We start from the raw sequence: 19,947 nt of genomic DNA, 5'->3' as shown, positions 1-19,947 counted from the left end.
AGAAATTATAGGAAACTACGGGACATTTGTGTGAGGTCATGAAAGTAAAAATATAACTTAAACAAATTACTTCCCAAGCCGCTGTCGAACTTTTGGGCAATGAAACATTCATCAGGTTGATGCTGTAAAGCTGAAGCCATAATTAATTCATGTGACTCTATCCAAGTCAAGTAAAGATTAATTGCCAGAATACCTTTCTGACTGAAATTTGAACATAAAAATTATGAGAAAAGGGCGTTTGGTTTGCACCTGTGGCTTTTTACTCAACACAAACAAATCAGTTAACCATCCAAAATCAAATATGCACCGTCAGTGCAACTGTTTAGTCGATGGTGTCGCCCCTTTTGCTGCCTTCAGGTGTCTGATTATGCGTCTTCCTGCCATCAGTACTCTCCTCCACCAGCAAATATACAAAGAGCTCAATTGGCTCGGCCTCCTCGTGGGCTGCAGCTGGCACTCTGCTCAGTCTCCGCCACGCTCACTTTCACATCTGAGTTAACAGGAGCCTGCAGAAATGTGTTCCGAGTGTAATACAAATACGTGTGTGCAATGCAATCCAGTAGATACTATATGGCACTATCTGACATACCATATGTATATATATTTTATATAACATCCCCCGCTGTAAGTGTGTAATTTAAAGATCAGTGGAATAGATTCCACATGGAATTGAATTTCCCTACTTTTTTAACAAGAATATAATGAGATAATCTGATAATTCCTCCCAAAATATTCCACTTCTCTGCAGTGGATTCTTTGAATTGATTAAGAGGCCCCTGACTGTGTCTTCCGTCACAGCCTTAGACCGCTGCAGATCATTTTCCAGGGCTTTAATCAGATTATAGTATTTGCTCTTTGGTTTATTCTGGATAGGAAACTATGAAATTCATAGACAGCAGAAGTAAAGAGTAGCTTTCAGCAAGTCTGCTCATTTGAAAACAGATTAATGCGGCCTTGCAAAATGGGATTTATGGCTTGTTCACGCTGATGGAGTAACCATAACAAGGGCCTGAAAGTTATATCTTAATAGTCGTGCAAGTATAATCAGGAAAAATATACTTAAAATAATAAAATTACAGGTACTCAATGTAGGAAAATGTCCCCTGTGATTATTATTGCAATAGTGTGAAAGCAGGATTTAACTGTTGTAGTTGGTTGAGGTGATATTAACAATGAGAAATGCTGTCTCAAATAGCCAATCGACAAATAGTTTCAGCTCTACTTGTATAAACTGTTGGGTAGTTTAATTCATAACAAAAGATCATGTTTAGAGAACGTACAGAGAACATTTTGACATGTCACAGTGGGAACAGCACAGATGTAAATAATGAAATGAATGATGGCTGAATTTCATTCTGATGCTTTGGTTTGCTATGTAAGGTAATTCATTGCGTCGGAAAATGCTTTTAAATGTCTGTTTGAATGTGTTTATTCCCAGTGACTCAACACACACTTAAACTAAAGCATACGGTGCTGCAGGCAGCGACGCACGGGAGATAAGAGAGATTAACCCTCTCCTCACGTGCACACAATGCCCTTCATTAATTCACCGGACTCTGCAACATCTCGAGGACTGTGAAGGTTGTTCATCAGCACAGTCAAATTCAGGTTTCTCATTATCCAAAATGTATTGACGGAATTCAATTCTGTCACAGAAAGAGTCCACAGGTATGCCAAAAGCTTTTGTCAGGATAGGTTATTGTTTAGTGTGTTAATGCTCGGTGTTAAACTGGCACGTACAGTATTTCTCATTTATGGCCACAGGCAGAAATATGAAGTGAAATAAATCTGTGTAAAATAGCAAAAGCCAGTGGGAGACTTAATAATGATTCAAGTCCAGTGACTCTTTCAGATTTCATGCCTTGCAGTCTGTGATCAGCATGTTTTGCACGATAACATTTAGTTTGCTCTTCAGACTTGGACCATTTTAAACTAATGAAAAGTTTTAACGTCACTTTTTCAAATACTTTAATCCGTCTGTGCTGTGTTCATGTAGTTTTTCTGTTCACAGTGGCACAGCATGCTGTCATTGTTCCCCCAGAAGCACTCTCTGGTCATTTAAAGCTCCCAGCACAGTTGCAGATGAGAGCCAAGACTATTGGAGCCAAACTCCTCACTGCTTAGCAGCAGATGCAGCTGATGTGTCCAATCCATGTTTAGATTTAATTGTCAGAGCAGCTGGGCTTTTAGAAAATGAACACATTACAGCCTCTAAACAAGCAGTCATGCCTGGAAGAAATGACCATCCCTCTGTTGGCTCTCAAAGTGTGACTTATCACATCGTGACGGTCCATGATGAACCAATTTAAGGTTTCATGTCAGCAGTAAAAAAACAACAAAAACAATCACGCTGGAGAACCTAGAAGGGACATAATGTTATCATACGGTGAAAAAGGTCACGTCTCACCCTCTCTACACTCTCAGATGAAGAGTGAAATAAATTAGTGTTTCGGACTCTGCTGTGGGAATTCCCAGGAGGCCTCTGCTTCTTCCTTTTGTTGAAACTTCAAAGGATATTTCACAGGGGAACGATCTTCCTCCTCCTCCCCTCTTGAGATCAGTCGACTGTGGGGCTGACGTGTGCTGCTTTCATGCTCTGGAGGAGTCACATTGTTCTGCTGCTGCTTTCTTAATTTACCTCATGAACAGTTGGACTGTAGATAATGAGATGTGCGGATTATTATATAGTTCATTGTTAGATTACTTAGGAAATAATTTAATGGTTCAAAATACACCATGAACATATATTTTACACTTTGCAGAGCCTGAGAAATGTAGTAATATATTCATTTAATAATTTATTTTGCTAAGGTTTTAAAATTATAATTATTCATCAATTTTGTTTTGAAACCTCGTCTACCTTTTTATTCATGCATAAATTCAATAGCCTTGACAGGTAAATATTGGATCTCTCCATTTCGATATTTCCATCTTCCTCCCCTACAGCATGCCTTGTCAGAACGAGCATGCATGCATAGTATGCAGTACGTGGCATGAATAATGTAATGCTGTTATTCTTCTTTCTGCAAATATCCTGGTGATCATGATTGCATCAAAATCAACAACATCACATTAAATCCATTCCAAACACATTACTCTCTGTCGGCTGCCTTCTGTGTAATCTCCTGCTAATTCATAAGCATCCGTCATCTAACAGTCTGATCAAAGCACACCTAGATGATAACCAGACATCACGTACTGCGCCAGGCAGACCAGACGGAACAATGTAAATAGAACTATTCAGCTTCTAGTCAATTAAATTCAGTACACCACGTATGTGACCTTTTCAGTGCTGGTGCCGTTTATTCAAAAACTTTGGATCTAATCTGGCTCAGCCGGACGGACAAGCCGTGAGGTCGGGAGAAAGTCATAATGTACATGTCCACGATATCTTCACCTTATTTGTCTCAGTCTGATCTGTCATATACAGAGCTTAGATAGATGCATTACGAGGATGTAGGATGATTACAAATGACAGAAATGGAGCTGAAATTGGGTTTTGGTGCGACAGCTCTGCAGGGAGAGTTTCAAAGCCGGCCTGGTTCAAACCGTGATGTGTCACAGAGCAAGCTCCATTCTAAACTGAAGCTAATAAGGCGGGATTTCCCTTCAGGGATCATTTGAAACTAAAAGCATTGTGCTTCATGAAAGAGGTTGACTCGAGAACATTCCAAATATTTTTTCACTAGTAATGAGCACAAAACCGGCCCGTAACTCTTTTATTTTACACGTATTGGTACTGCTGAGCAGCTGCATACATAGTGAACGTCATATGAGAACTCCACACTGTGCAGGCTATTTGTACTACACTGGGTACTTCATTAAGTTGTAGCTGGAGGTACATTTTAATTGGTGCCAGTAAAGTAAGAGCTGTCTCTGACTCAGACATCCCTGTGTGTCATTGCCAGTTATGATTGTTCATTCCTGATGCACCATTTAAACTATATGTAGTGCTCTCTCTCTCTTTCCATTTGGCAATCAATGAACTTCTATCACTCTGCTCTGATTTTAGTGGTTGTAAAGCTGAATATGAATCTATAACTACGTGCCAAAGCCACTGCTGCCCGTCTTTATGTTCTGATAATTTAGTTGCTGCTGACAGGATCTACAGAAATGCACTCTGCCTGATATATGTACTAATATTTGACCTGTCCAGTTTCCCAGCAGCAGCTGTCGAATTTATGAGCGCAAAAGACCAAAGTCACACTTGGAAACTTCATTTTCCAGCGATGTATGCTTCTAGATTCAAACTTTAATGATCCATATGGGGATATGGATCATTAGGTTTGCTTCATTATGTGTGTTTAACTTGCAGTACTGATGGAAGCACACCCAGAGATCATTAAAGATAGGTTTGTGTCTGAAAAACATCCTGTAGCTTTATAGTACAGCCAGTGGTGGAAAAACTACTCGTCTCTTTTAGTAAAATACTTTAACTTAAAGTACCAAAATTCAACGTGCTCATTATGCAGAATGGCCCAATTCACAATGATGGTTGTTAAATTCTCATTGGTGATGGTCGTAACTGTTTTCAACAGTGTGATTTTTGTGCTTCTACCTGCTATTAGCTGCACACGTAAAAAATAATTACATTTCTGAGATGCTGTTACTTGCTTAAATGCTCCTTTGGATTCTCCCTCTGAAGCTGCTGTTTATTGTTTTGTACTGATCATTCAACCAGGAGAGTTTCATGTCCTTACAAGCTGTAGAGGAGCTCCAACTGTGAGTCACAGATTGTCTGAGGAAAGAATGAACAGACCTTTTACTTCCCAGGAGCAGGCCGAAAAGACCTTCCCACTTTTGTTTTTGTCTACACAGGTAGACAAGGAGGTACCCCGTCCCACACATTTACTTTGGGTCAAATTACTCCGCACCATTACAGCATCAACAGCAAAAAGCGTTTTCAGTTAAGAAATATCTTGGCGTTGCTGGTTGTGTCCTGCTGATTCATTTATATATATATCTACTCTGCACACTACAGCTATAACAACAGCCAGAGAGCATCAGTAGAATAGTATCTTGTCGTTGCTGGTTGTGGTTACTATTTTTACACACATATCTCTTATTGCGTATAGCTCTTTCCCTCAGGTTTGAGTACATTCCAGGTCAAATATAATTCATGTTCTCCCAGATAACTGATCTAATGAAATGAGACCATTATAATCATCAGCAGCACAATGTCTCAGACTTTCATTAAGATGTTTCAGTGTCCCTGATAATGCCCCCGAAGCTTCAGTGCATTAGCAGGGGTGCTAATGAAACCATGTTAATAATGTGGCAACACAAAAGCTTTTCAGGCTGGTCGCTTATTCTCCTGGCCTAATGCACAGCAGCATTAGCCTCAGTGCTTCTATTATTCTAGTGCCACTCCAGCCGTATCTTATTAAGTACAGATTGGATCAAGCAGCCGGCAGCCTCACCGCTCAGCATCGGGGTGATTTATCACGTTGATTCCTCTGACGGGGGCGATTCGTTTTCTGATGAACTATACGAACCACTGCCAACAAACTCACGTTCACTCTTAATGGGTAATAGAGCATTCATTATTAAGCAACCGCATTATGAAGCAATAATTACGGTGCAGCCACAACAAACATTTTCATGTTTGAGTTCAAGTTTGTTTCTGATTTATGAGGCTTGTTTAGCTCAGACACGCATGCGGCTCGTGGATTATTTCTTTATTTTCTTCTTTTACAGACTTTCCTCATGAGCTCCCAAAAAAGTATTTTTTATTCGCTCCGGTGGGACGGCTGCCTATGGATGTCATGGAAACGTGGACACAACTGAGCAGCAAGTGATTCACTGCACACCCCTGCCTCCATCTGGCTGGCCTGCCGATGACTGTGAGCAGCCATCTGCAGACGAGGGAGGGAGCTGCTCTGATGCACACGTGCATTCTCAGAAATGATAAAATATAGAACACACTGAGACACAAGCATGGTGTCTGTCCTATAAACGATGTGCCTCGGAGCAGACGAGGTGGCGATGGTGGGCAGAAGAATGCCAATTATGTAACACTGGGAAATTCAGTTAGTCAGCCTCCCTATGAAGTTATGAACATGTTGAAAGTCAAAGAGCTCAATCAAAGGATGTCCCAGTCACTTTCATTCTGCCCATACTGAGTGATGCAATATTTATTTATGTTGTTTATTCATCTGGAGCACAGTTTTCCGACCGTGTTATGTGGATTATGTTGTTGAACGAATTGTGGATTAGCCTGTCGAATTTTTGAGTGTGTCGAGATAAACGATGGTACTTTTAGGAAGAAAGGGTTGTTGTCACTAATTTGTACGAGGGACATTGGATCAATCAAACCCTTTTTTGCTTTCACCTACCAGCAGCGTCGGTGTGCATAGGACCAGAAACACGTGTACACTTACGGTTTACACTTTGCTAGTTTTGTACGTTAAAGGGCGGTATCTTTTTTTTGATTGCGGAGAGTAATAAAACACATTTTAATGAACTGCTAAGATTTGATCTGTTTACACAGAAATAAAGTAGCTGAATATGAGACTTGTTTGCCCTTAAAAAGATGTGATATGGCTGAAGAGAGCCACACATTTCCCATATTAACTTGTTAATAAGAGAAGCCAGTTTGTTTTTATGATAGAAATTTATGAGCAAACACAATTGTGCAGATCAATCTTGTATTTTTTTTGTGAGTATGGATGTTGCATGTACCTTTTTAAAAGTAAACCATAAAACAACAGGCAACATACAAAGGTTAATCCAATTCAATAAAAATAAGTATCAAACAAACTTTAAAGCTAGAATAAAAAGGTGAGTCTTAGTTCCCTCTTTGATTTTACTTATGTTAAATATTACATATGAGTCGGCCATTGCAGATGTTTAGTCAAAGGTTTTAGAAATAAAGATGTCTCTCTCCATGCTTGTTTATCTAAACTGTAGGCTACATTTATTACATTAATAATAATACTTGATGTATTAAAAGAGAAGCAGAGATTTGAGTGCGCTAAACCTTTACCTCATAAACTGGTAATAAAAAACCTACAGACTCCATAGCGCCTGTAACGTAAGTGTCTTCATGTGGGAGAAAAATAGTTTTTCCGGCATGTGTTTGTGTCTGAAATGTTTATTGTAATCATGTTTCAAAATGATTACCCAATACGTGTAATGCCTGTTAAAGCATAGCTGGGAGGAGGCATCTGTACATATAATAGGTGACTGATGTTTTAACCATCTGTTCCCATCACTGACATTATCATCAAAGCCCAAACACAGAGCAGATCCACACCTGATGCCCAGCATAAAACGACACCATGTGTTACAGTATGTGACATGGCACATATGTTAACAGACAGTTATAGATGTTGACTGAATCTGATTATCTATGTATTTGTTCAACACTTGCCCGGAATAAAGAAATATTGTCTGTCGGCAAAAATTGTAAATCATTTTATTATTTAAGGGATAAATTGGGACAATCTGGACATTTGCCATCACCACATATGGAGCCATGAATAGATGGAGAGACTTTTGCCAACATATTCCCAGCAGAGAATGTGCAGAAGCTTGCCAATATCATCAGCAGCTGGAATAAATTCTATTAAAATTAGCGTCTATTTGGAACTGATGTTAACATTAGGGGACGTGGCCGGCTAGGTTCTACTTTCCCAGTGGAATACAGTAAATAAATAATGTGAGCAGATGTGGACAATGTACATAAAGGCACATGTGAGATTTGGATATTTTATATGTAAAGTGTTACGTAAAAACTACAATTCCACACAGAGAGCACTTATATTGAAGCGTTATTGACGGAACAGAGCTGTCAGCCATTACCACATTGCATTGTGGGATATTTATGTTGCCGTAGTGTCTTGTGTTTGCAAATTGTAATATTGTACCCAAAGAAGTATGCAATTCTCGTACTATACTATAACATACTATAACATACTACAAAATGTCAGTGTTTTAGCGTACTAAATAGTGTTTTCGTGCAGAATTTAGGTAGACAAAAACAGACTAACAAAATCTAGCTAGCGACCGCCCTATTTGTGAGTTTAAATGGTAAGTGCATGTGTGCATGCACTGCATGGCTCTGAATCAAGAGTGAAAATATGTTTCTGTGAAGTGAAGCTGCTCCGATATGCATCAACATGCCTATAGATCAAGTCTATTGACAGCTCTCACTTCTCATTAAGTCGCAGGCATCCATCGGAAAGTCGTCGGTTCCCCTGCTGACTGTTGGGTGAAGATCACAGCGAGGAACTTCAATGTACAGTGGCCGACATGCAGAGGGGAGCCGGGGCACCTCTCTCCTGTGGAAATGGATGTGGATTTTACCTGAGAATGCATGAAGGCTTTGTGAATGTGTGTGTTTGTTATTTATGAAACAATAAACACAGCTGTGTCTGCAGGGAGCTTCCACACTGGCCGCTGATGCTGACGCTGTGAGACAGTTATTTGTTTTCTACAGCGTGTTTTCTCTGTTTAATATCAGGCTCCAGTAGATTTGTGGTCCGTTCTTTAATATGGAATTGTATCATATTGACATGAGGACAGTGATATTCAACGCAGGCAAACAAATTAACAAAATATGATTTGTTTTCTCAGGAAGTTTTTCATAAGCTGGACTGCAATATTTTTATGTAACAAGAAAGTTTGTAACTGTTTGCCTCCAAAATCGAACAGCCTTATAATTAAACAAAAATACAACCCACGTAAAACAAAACTTAAGCTTAGGATATTCATGCTAATTTATGACTGTTGTGACTAAGTTATGACTACATTTTTAAAATTATATTTAAATATCAACTGGAACATCAGTCCTTACATCAGGACACTACAATTATAAGTAATGATTTTTCTCTGTAAAAGTCTCTCGTCTTCACTTGCGTCAACATCTCTGGCCTCGTTCCACATCTTCCATCACACTGCCTCCTTCTCCAACTTTTTCACAACATCAACCCCTAAATTCTCCAACCCCCCCCCCCTCTCACTTTGATGTAGAGAGCAGTCTGTGTGCAGTCCAATCCCTCGGCCATTGATTGTAAATGTCCCGCTCGCTCAGAGCACAGTCAGCATTTTTGGAGATGATCGGCTGCTCCTCCGGGTCGTAGATCAAACACTGAGTGCCCCTCTGGCTCCACACCTCAAAGTGGATCTCATAAACACCTACAGAATGGATGGGCTTTTGGGGGGACTTTGGTTGCATTCACATGTCTGTATGTGTTTGATGGGAACATATGATGAATGCATAAGGTCAAGTAAGTTTTAATAAGTTTTATTTATACAACCCCAAATCACTAATTGGCCTCAAGGGCTTTTTCACACCACTGATGTCTTCTTTTTTCTGTCTTACGTTAAATTCATATCTCATTCTGGTGGTGAAATGGCAAAATAAGTTGAAATTAGGAGTCATGTATTCAGTTACTAAAACAAAACACAGTTTTGGAGGAACACATTGCTTTTCAGTCCACTGAACGACGGCTCAGGATACAGGGATTGTGAAATATTTTTTCCTGTTACAAAAAAAACGCATTACTACCGACTCCATGTTGAGAGGAGCAGAACAACAACACAATCAATTTCCCACATTCACTGTATGAATCCTACAGAGAAGCCCTCGAGCCTGAAATAGCTGCTCTCTCCTCTGAACCTACATATTTTCCATCTCTGCCTCTTCTTACAAGTAAAGCACTATATAAAGGCTCGCTCTCACCAAACAACACAAACATGCACACAAGGGAGAGCTGCTTTGTTAGCAGGCATCAAATAGTGACCTCTATTACTGTTACTGCTAAGATGATGTAGAAATCAAGAACAATGGGAAAATAGGCAACAACATAAGGGTCATTTGTTGCTGCTTTTAATGATGAGGAATGTGTAGATTATGTGAAAAATGTAATGGGGAGGTTTAGATTTAACCAGAATGAAGAAGTTTGTGGGGCGTGAGTGCATATTAATGACCCGAGGAGAATGGAGGAGTACACTTTTGACAGATAAGAGCTTTATCCACAGAACAGTAATTGCATTTTTTCTTGCATTTTTACATTTCATCTCTTTTTGTTTGAAAAAGACTTCCAGGCTTTAATTTGCCTCCCTCAGATATCCTTTTAGAGACGGAACCTTTAGTGAACATCAGGCCCACAGCAACTAAAAGGCATCACTCTGCTTGAATGATTTCACGGACTGAACTCAAATTAGATCCAAGATTCCTCTTTGACCCGCTCGCATCTGAAGGAACCACAAACATGTTATGGCATCCATCTGTCCTTTCATGCCTCTTGAGTTCAGACAAAGCTGTGATAGATTCTCCACCGGCCTCCCACACGACTTCACAAAACCTGCAAACTATGATCAAACCAAATGTCATCTTCAGTGTTGCATGTACTGTAAGTAAACAGCTAGATCAATCATCCTTCCTGTCAGAACTGGATTGATGTGTTTTCACACAATGGAGGCTTCGCACTCTAGTTAAAAATGTCAATAAGTCGAAGCTGTCATGCTGCAAAGTAGCTATTAGGATAGAGATGGAGATGGTTAATCATTATCTTTACTGCATTGTGTGTTCATTTTGTGTGGAGATAAACTATTGTAGCATGTTGGAACATTTTTTGTTGTTGTTGTCACTAAAGCATTGAAACATTTGGGAAAGGAGGAGCTACGAATCCCAGGTTTCTGTGCTCGCTCTCAAAATAGCACTTGAGTCACATCTGATGCTGTTTGTTGCTGACCACAGACAGACTTTCAAAGTAATCTTCTAAATCTTTTTAATCTCTCATCGTGGATGTAGCCCGGCCTACTTACACGGACAGAATTGTGTCGGTTCTTACAAGTGCTGACCTTAAGCTCGAAAGAGTATAGTGTATGAGGGAAGGATGAGGGATTTAGTCAGAATATTAATTTAATGTATTGATTCCTGAGGATAAATTCTCTTGAGCTTCCTTTGCAGCGGGGGGGTCAGAGATCAGGATTAGTTGTAGCATCTGGTTTGTTAGAGTCAAGGTCCTGGAGGTTGGATGTCACAGAACGATGCGGGGCTTACACTGGATTTAAGATGGTTACAACACACAATAGATTATAGCGAAGCTTTAGTTCTACAGCGACGTTGTCGAACATTTAGAAATATTATTCACATGTACAAAGTACGTAAATATATCGATTTTAAAGCACATCTTTAGCATATCAATATAATTACTATATAACATGGCTGCGTTCCAACAATATAATTACTATATAACATGGCTGCGTTCCAACAATATAATTATTATATAACATGGCTGCGTTCCAACAATATAATTACTATGCAACATGGCTGCATTCCAACAATATAATTACTATGCAACACGGCTGCGTTCCAACATTTTCAGGTATGTTTGCAACATAATTAAACAACTGTTGATGATTTAAATAATCCTTCCAAACGGTCTGCCAGTGCATAACGAGAGCAGCAGGTGCTGATCAGGTGGCATAAGACTCAATCTTCTCGGTTCAATGTGCAACCTTTGTGATGACAGTTGGGTCTTAATAAATTTAATTCTCAAATAATCTTCAATAAAGTGTCTGCTGTTTGTACACAGCAAAGAGATAATTAGACAAAACTAATTTATTTACCACCAGATTGAATGTAATGTAACAGTTTCTTTCATTGTCAGAATCAGTGTCACTCAACTTCTTGTCTTCTCTTCTTGAATTTCTTGAATTTTTATTTATTTCTAAACAGACTGTAGCCTATCCCAGCATGCACTGGGTGAGAAGCAGATTTCAAAGATTCATTTTCATCTTCAAACCGACACTTGGGATGCTGTCACACAGAACTTTGACCAGGTTGTGGGAAAGAATTCGCCTTTTTCTGCAGAGCCCCAAAGCAGTTCAGTCTGTGAACTCGCACCAGTATTTCAGAGCGAGCCACATTGCTGTCAGTGAATTTCCGACCAGCAGGAATATAAAATCTGCCAGTTGATGGAAGAAAAAGTAAAAAAGTACTTCCTGGAGCCAGAAGAAGCTAATTTTGAGTCGTTGCATCAGAATTGGGTTGCCTTATTAACATTCAGCACATTCAAAGATCAGATCTCTGGTTTCAAGCTTTAATGAAAAACTTGCTGCATAATTACGTAAAGTGGAGTTTAGCGTCAATGCCACAGACTATGTAAAAGATAATTGCATTCATACGTTTAAGAGTTTTGTTAATTGTTAAGCAATCCGTGTGGATAACAAAATATGTGTCTACAGATACTTTTTTATTTCCTTAATTTGAATAACTCCCAACTAATTGACCTGATTGCTGCATAGAGAATTTTCTGACAATAAAGAAATGCAACGGAAGCAGATACCCGAGGAAAAAATGAGCTCGTACTTATAGTTTGAGTCAGCAGTGAAACTGTTTAAATTATGTTCTCCCTGCAGTATACTGACTTTTGACTTTTCGGTAGTTTTTCTACTCATATTCACCATAATTACTGACAGAAGCGCACAGATCCATGTCTTCCAAAGGGGCCTTGAGGAATTTCAGCAAATGAGCTCTTTTAACATCCTCATGCGATGACATACTGAGGATGACTCAGTTCATGATGTTACTGTTGCATAATATTCACTTAAAACATCGCCCGAATGCATCGATTGCAGACATCTGTATATGCTTCCTTTTTTCATGTAAACCCTGCAGCCATTATGTTTGCTGTCTTAAATAGAACTGAAGAAAATAATCTAGTGATCTCTTAAAGAGAAGAAATGATGAACAACTGTACTGTATAAAACCAGTTATACACAGATATAAATAAAGTGATAGTTAACAACGTGACCCTATTGTGTTTTGTTGACATTTGCGATACCTCCTCAGTCTCACAGACCCACTGCTGTTTCTCAAATAATAATGTTTTTTTCTCCTTTAAATATGTTTTTCTCATTAAAACCTGGTATGTGGGAATGTATTGAGGAAGTTACTTTTCCTTTTCAACCACAGTGAGCTTGCACATTTGATAAAGGTGACAAAATACCAACCAAATAAGATAAGTTGTTATTGTTATATGGGCTTTGCTTTTATATAGTTACATTGTGATGTTATGTATTCCACTTCAAAATTCAACATTTTAAAAAGCCTCTTCTATCAACGCCTATTTTATTTGATATTATCTTTTAACGTATCTAATTGTTTTGTAATTTATTTCCCTTTTAGAAGTATTAATTCTCATGTGCATTGGTCTCAGTTGTTTTGCTGTTTATATTTGTCTTATTTTCGGCTTGTCAGTCATCTGTAAAGCACTTTTACTAAAGAGGTGCTAATGTTTGATCAAGGTAGTATGAACAAACTGTTATAAAACAATAACAGAAATCTAAATGGACTTGGGTGAGGTGCGTATAAAGTACTGTCAACATTTACATATGTGAAACCTAAATCTGTTGTATTTAATTAATATATGTACAGCTAGAACCTGTGAGACCCTGCACAGATATACCTATTATTTTCTGTAGTGGATACAACTATTTTTTTAGCTGATTTAGATGCAACAAAACAATAACACTATCTGAAGATGCACCTCATGCATTTGTGCAATCTGCCATCTGACACGCTTCCCCGGTTATCATAATACTATGTTCATTCAGCCTGTGGTGCCAGAAATGCAGGATAAAGAAGAGCTGGTTCCTGGTACCAAGGGGATCCTTTAGAAAAGAGCTCCATACATCAGGCTGACGAGGGTTTCTGAATTCAAAACAACAATGTACAGTAGGTATACGTATAAAGATGTGTTTCAGTGCACCCCCGAACAAAATATATATGTTGCTCCAAATGTTGATGTCATAGCAAAGCAGCAACTTACTGAGATATGTTTGTATCAATGTATTCGTTTAGATTGACGTAGGAGGTGAAATGATGGGTCGTCCTGTTTGCTGCTCTGGTGTTTTGAATCCTACACCAGACCTTGGTCATATATCACCTGCCTCTCCTGTCCCTCTGGACTCTGTCCACTGGAACCGAAATGTGCAGTGCAAAGCCCAGTGACCCCAGAGCTGAATACTACCCACATTCATTTCTCCTGCATCCCTCCCCCTCATGTCTCCCCCTCGACCTCCCCCAGTGTCTCGCTTAACACTGAGAGTAAATCCCCCAAATGTCCTTAAGAATTTACAGCAGAGAAAGATAACTGCTGTGACATTAATCTGACTTTATTTTTTATAGATATTGGACATCTTTAGAGGGCAAATATATTACATATGCTATACTTTAATGTGGGTTAGCCATTTTTAAATTCCCCATGAAGACAATCGGAGATGTCTTGAAAATGTTTTACTCCACTGTAGCATATAAGATTGTAGGAGGCTGTGTGTCGGCAGGTTATTTTCATCGCTCTGTCATCTCATATTTTGGGTGGTGGTTGGCTTTTATATATACATTTGTGTGTGTGTGTGTGTGTGTGTGTGTGTGAGTGTGTATGGTGGGTAGAACCCCACTGCGCGCCGCCTCTCCATCAGTGCGTGTGCACGAGTGTCCGCAAAGCCGCCGCTGCTGCTCTCCAGGAGCGCAGTACCATCCACAAACTTTGATGAGCCGTAACCTTCACCAAGGAAACAAAACGTGCCGAATACATTTTTTTAAACGTATTTTTTTTCCAGCTTGCATCCGCTAATTCGGTTCGATCAAGGTGAGTAACCTGCGAGCTTCAAATTACACCGACGTGTTGACATGTTTTCGTAAAAAAGGATGGAGCTCCTGTGTGTTTATATCCGACTGTTTTGCATAATCTACAAGTGGCTCAGGAACCAGTGTGAAGTTTATGAGAATGTCATGGTTTTGCACGTTATGATGTTTTTTGGGGTTGTTTTTTTCATTTGAATCTGTGATTTTCGCGTGCGTTTTTCTGCCTCAGTCACACTGGTGTTACCTTATTTACCTTAATTATTAGCGTTAGTATCAACCGCCACATCAGTGATTGCCATGTAAATGTTTTCCATGTAGTGTTATCAATTTAGTCTTATTTTTAAGTAGTTGTTTTTTTAACAGGTGTCAAAATGGAAATCACTCCGGTTGAAATATTCAAAGAAGACAATAAGTGCCTGCTTGAAGACTGTCCGGTAAATTCTTCAGCCGAGAGCCACAATGTGACCCACGATGATAACTGGGAGCCGGAAGGCATGTCTCCCATCATCCCCATCATCACTGCAGTCTACTCCGTGGTGTTTGTGGTCGGCTTGTTGGGCAACTGCCTCGTCATGTATGTGATCATCAGGTAAGTTCATTTTAAGTATAATACAAGAAGGATAAAGATCAATGTTTATGTAGCAATATAATAGACATGTTATTGTGATTTAAATCTGAATTCAAAGATGTATTGTTGACAGGAAGGATTCTGGAAATTGAGGAAAAATAAGACAAGTCTTTTGACACATGCAGTGGAGTCTATATGTTTTTAGAAATACAGAAAACAACAGAGGCCCATGCAGAAGAATGTGTTCCTCCACAGTCACTGTAAATGTTATTGCTTCTGGAGAAGGCACTGGCACCAACCCTTGGGCTTTCACAATGACCTCAAGGCCATCTGTCATAGTTATTCTTAGTGCCCGTATACTCAATAGAGACAGGTCCTCTTAAGTGGCTGGGACAGCATCTAAATATATATTCATTTTAAAACTAGTAAGTCACAAGGGACACAAATTGTTAAGATTAATGTTGTTATTTTTAATTCAGTGGTAAATGTGTAAACTGTAAAGCATCCAATATGGCATTGATTCTGCCATCTTTAAAATTGGCCTTTTTTTTATGAATCTAATAACCCTCAAGCTCCAAAATATGGTAACAATATTCTGTACATTTCCCTCAGCCTGGTGGACATGATATTAATCGTAGTGGAAACCAGTGGTGCTTTATCAAACTGATAGCCTGCTTGCACCTCATTGGCTCTTATTTATGTTGTGTGAGAGTCAACAAATCTCCTTTTTATGTAATGTGAAATGCAGCAGTGGCATCCACAATTACCTGAAATCAGATTGATTGCGACGCCTGTCGGTGGAAGCCAATTTTATTTGTACGTTTTACAGTTGAGTTGCTCCGTGGAGGACGATTCAACTGCAGTAACAAGGTGTTTTATGATGATTTAGTGTAAACAACATCTGAAAGTATCCCCATCCAAACACTAAAGGTACAACGTCAACATGGGACATTAGACGTTGAGCTATAAGCCATTAGTAGAAGTATCTGACATGGCAGTGCAACCTTTATGGCTTTAAAGCTGTTTGTGCTGTTAAAGCTGATCAATGTTTTTTCCATTAACATTGGATCAAATTAATTGGTTTTGATTCACTCTCGCGGCTCTCATCTCTGTTGTTTCCACTCTCAGCAGACAGACAAAGCTCAGATAAAAATAAGCTACCTGCTCCACAACAAACAACAATTACACAAGTTAGCAAAGTTAGTGTCTAGCTGGTGAACATAGTGGAGCATTTAGCAGCTAAGGAGCCAGATATTCCACTCAGGAGTTGGTGGAGACCAAAAGCAGAGCTAAAAGAGAGTGAACATCAGACTTTCATTTTGGGTTCAAGCAGTGTGGATTAATGAAAAATGTTGATTTATGATGAGCCAAGAAGGAAGGTCTTCTAAAGAGTCAGGCAAACAATATAAGGCTGCTTGTCCGTCTCTAGGTGGATGGTATAGCTCTGGTCATCTCTCTCCTCCTCACTATCACATGCATGTTCAACAGGTACACAAAGATGAAGACAGCCACCAACATTTACATTTTCAACTTGGCTCTCGCCGATGCACTCGTCACCACCACAATGCCCTTCCAGAGCACGGACTACCTGTTGAACACCTGGCCCTTTGGCGAGGTGGTCTGCAAGGTCTTCATCTCCATCGACTACTACAACATGTTCACCAGCATCTTCACCCTCACCATGATGAGTGTGGATCGCTACGTGGCTGTGTGCCACCCGGTGAAGGCCCTGGACTTCCGCACTCCGATCAACGCCAAGATGATCAACGTGTGCATCTGGATCCTGTCGTCAGCGGCGGGCATTCCTGCTTTTATCCTGGGTGGCACCCAGACGAAGAGCGGTGAGGAAGAGCTTCCGCCATCCTTTTAATAACCTTGAAAAAGATGGGGGACTCATTTTAAGAGCAGAATATATATTCTATCATCTATCAGTGCAGAGTTTTCTATTAGCCACATATCATGCATCATCCTTCCTGAATATAGATGACGTAAGAAAAAGTTTAGAGCAAAATGTTCCCTTTCGAGTGCAGATTAGATGTTCCATAACCGCTCGCTAAATTGATAGCATAAAGGAACAGAGTGGAATTCTATTACGATAAAGCACAAGTGCACTTCATCACTTAATTCACTTTTTCTGCCCTCCTCTCCCCTTTGCCCCTGCAGACATAACCGAGTGTGCCTTACAGTTCCCAGAGCCGTACGTGTACTGGGACACGCTGATGAAGATATGCGTGTTCGTCTTTGCCTTCGTCGTGCCTGTGCTCATCATCACCGTGTGCTACTCCCTCTTGGTCCTGAGGCTGAAGAGCGTCAAAATGTTGTCCGGCTCGAGGGAAAAAGACCGCAACCTGCGGCGGATCACGCGGCTGGTGGTGGTCGTGGTGGCTGTGTTTGTGGTCTGCTGGACGCCCATTCACATTTTCATCCTGGTCAAGGCGCTCGTGGGCATTCCCGAAACCACCGCCATCATGGCCGCCTACTTCTTCTGCGTGGCTCTGGGCTACACCAACAGTAGCCTGAACCCCGTCCTGTATGCCTTTCTGGATGAGAACTTCAAACGCTGCTTCAAGGACTTCTGCCTCTCGACCAAACTGAAGGGGGACAAGGTGTCGGGGAGCAGGAAGACCCCCAGCGCGAGGGAGGCCGCCGTTCCTCTGGGGAACCAAGATGGGACTAGAAAGCCCACATGACTAGCAGTGGAACTGTCTTCAATTTCTCACATTGGAAAAGAAGACTCAAATGACCTGGGCCTAACCCATGTCACATCAGCAATGTAGTTCTGTCTCTATTACAGAGTTGTTCCATTATCACTTGTGTTTTAACCAGTGCCAACATTTTATTTCAGAGATCAAATGAAAGGTTCTCGTTATAAATAGTGCGCCACGTTGATTCATATTTTTCCTCATGACAGATTGTGTATTTAGATGGAAGTGAACTGGGAGAGAATTTGGTTTAAGACCAAAATATTTGTCTATAACAGTAAACATTTCCTTTCCAAGAAAGAACTGAACTCATTAATTATATAGATTACACGTATTCCTATGAGTGGGACGTCCCCAAACAATATCACAGAAGAGGTAATGAGAATATGATGCCAACATTTCCCAAGAAAATTGTTGATTATTTCATGCGAAAAACCGAAAATTGTAACATGATTGGCTCCTTCACACATCAGTGTTTTTATGGTTGTATGCTCATTCAATTTTGTTCATGCTTTTTTTCAAATTCTCTGCATTCCTGTCATTTCCAACTATAATGTTTCTATCACCAAATGTGCCTTCAACAGTCCAGGATAACGGATGTTTGTAGCAGCGGAAAATGGTTTCAGTAATGATGAGTGAGTGGGGTCAAACAGCAACTGTTTTTTTTAAATGCAGTTAACATGTTAGTGGTATAGCTGCATGAGTCACTGACATCACGTATGTGCCATAAGCCTTTTCATTTCTGTTTGAAGGTGAGCGTTTAAATTGTGCTGATTGACCACAATGTGAGAGACTCATGGTCGAAAAAAATAAAACTCAGCAAACCGCATCAAAGTTTGAAGTTCGTCGATGAGAAATGTTTAAAAATCCTGGACTGGAATGTGCTTTTAAAATTTGAAAGAGGGCTCTGTAACAGCTTTGACTCTGGAGTTGTGTCCAGTTTGATAAGTTGTTCAATTTATGGTATATATTTCAATCACATGTGATTTGTGTGGCGTTTTACTATGATCCTATTGAAACACTCACGCTATTATTGTAGGGAACTGTTCTCATCAGTGCAATCTGAAAACATGAATAGCTGTTTAAACAAGTTGGTTAAATACCATTTCTTCTGTCAACTGTATGATAGTATATACGTTATTTTGTATAGATAACAAAAATGACTTTACGCAGACATTGAAATATACTGTATTCGTAGCATGTCAATGATCATTGCTATGATAAAGCAGCATCGGCAGCCTGTATGCTCGATGGGCTGTGCTGTTATGTTGAATGTACTGCAAATAGACTCTGTATTATATAAACACATGATCGCTCATGGTATAAACTCATACATCACATTAGAGGTCAGCTACATAATTCAGAAATAAAATCCATTTTCAGAATCATTCTGTTTCTCTCTCGTGTCCCTAAACCAGAGCTTTGTGGGTTTGGGGAAACTGTTTTTATTATTAACAAATCTCTATGTAAACTGACATAAAAATAGATAAAAGCACAGACGTTCTGTTACTTGACAACAAAATAAGAGACATTATTCTAAGAAACTCCACTGTGACCAAGACATCCTTGTTTTCTTTTCAGGCTCTGTGCTTAGCGTTTAAATCTGCTGCTGCTGTATATTGGCTTTGACGTGTTGATTCAAAACATACTGTGCTTGAAGCGCTAAATATTAAAGCAAGTTTAACAAACATTGGTTTTCTTCTCTTGCAGTGACAACTCATCTTGTTGTCAGTTTTTATTTGTAAACTCTGTAATATTTGACTGTGATACTCTGCCAGAAATGTCTCTCTATGTTTGCACTGCATCAGTACTTTGAATATTTTTGTTTTGAAATAAAACGCTGTCTCTCAAGGTGGCTTATTTAAATCTCACTTTGATAAATAAAGAGCAGTTTTAGTTTTTACAGATGAGTGTTAGTGAGGTTTACTGTAAACCAGCAGCTCCCTCCAGAGGACACAACATGTAATTACTGATATATATACAGTACATATAAATATGTCTATATATATATATATATATATATATATATATATATATGTGGAAGGGAAAGAAAAAAATAGATCTACAGTGATTGA

At 39.5% G+C, this 19,947-nt stretch overlaps 1 protein-coding gene across 1 annotated transcript; it reads left to right on the top strand.

Moving 5' to 3' along the window:
* The first annotated feature begins 14,452 nt into the window (after positions 1–14,452).
* On the top strand, positions 14,453–19,560 carry LOC116385244 (delta-type opioid receptor). The gene is made up of 4 exons (XM_031850532.1): positions 14,453–14,606; positions 14,966–15,191; positions 16,659–17,011; positions 17,334–19,560. The coding sequence occupies exons 2-4, from the start codon at positions 14,974–14,976 to the stop codon at positions 17,858–17,860; spliced, it is 1,098 nt and encodes a 365-aa protein (XP_031706392.1). The 5' UTR covers positions 14,453–14,606; positions 14,966–14,973; the 3' UTR covers positions 17,861–19,560.
* The last annotated feature ends 387 nt before the right edge of the window (positions 19,561–19,947 follow it).

Source organism: Anarrhichthys ocellatus, unplaced genomic scaffold (genome assembly GCF_004355925.1).
Source record: "Anarrhichthys ocellatus isolate YVR2014 unplaced genomic scaffold, GSC_Weel_1.0 scaffold10, whole genome shotgun sequence".
In the NCBI taxonomy this organism is placed as follows: domain Eukaryota; kingdom Metazoa; phylum Chordata; class Actinopteri; order Perciformes; family Anarhichadidae; genus Anarrhichthys; species Anarrhichthys ocellatus.
This window is presented reverse-complemented; position numbering and strand designations above follow the sequence as displayed.

Bases quoted from the DNA above. Each gene is read 5' to 3' on its own strand.
- LOC116385244 (XM_031850532.1), top strand. From the start codon at position 14,974: ATGGAAATCACTCCGGTTGAAATATTCAAAGAAGACAATAAGTGCCTG. The intron at 15,192-16,658 runs GTAAGTTCATTT...CATGTTCAACAG, and splicing joins GTCATGTATGTGATCATCAG to GTACACAAAGATGAAGACAG. The intron at 17,012-17,333 runs GTGAGGAAGAGC...TTGCCCCTGCAG, and splicing joins TGGCACCCAGACGAAGAGCG to ACATAACCGAGTGTGCCTTA.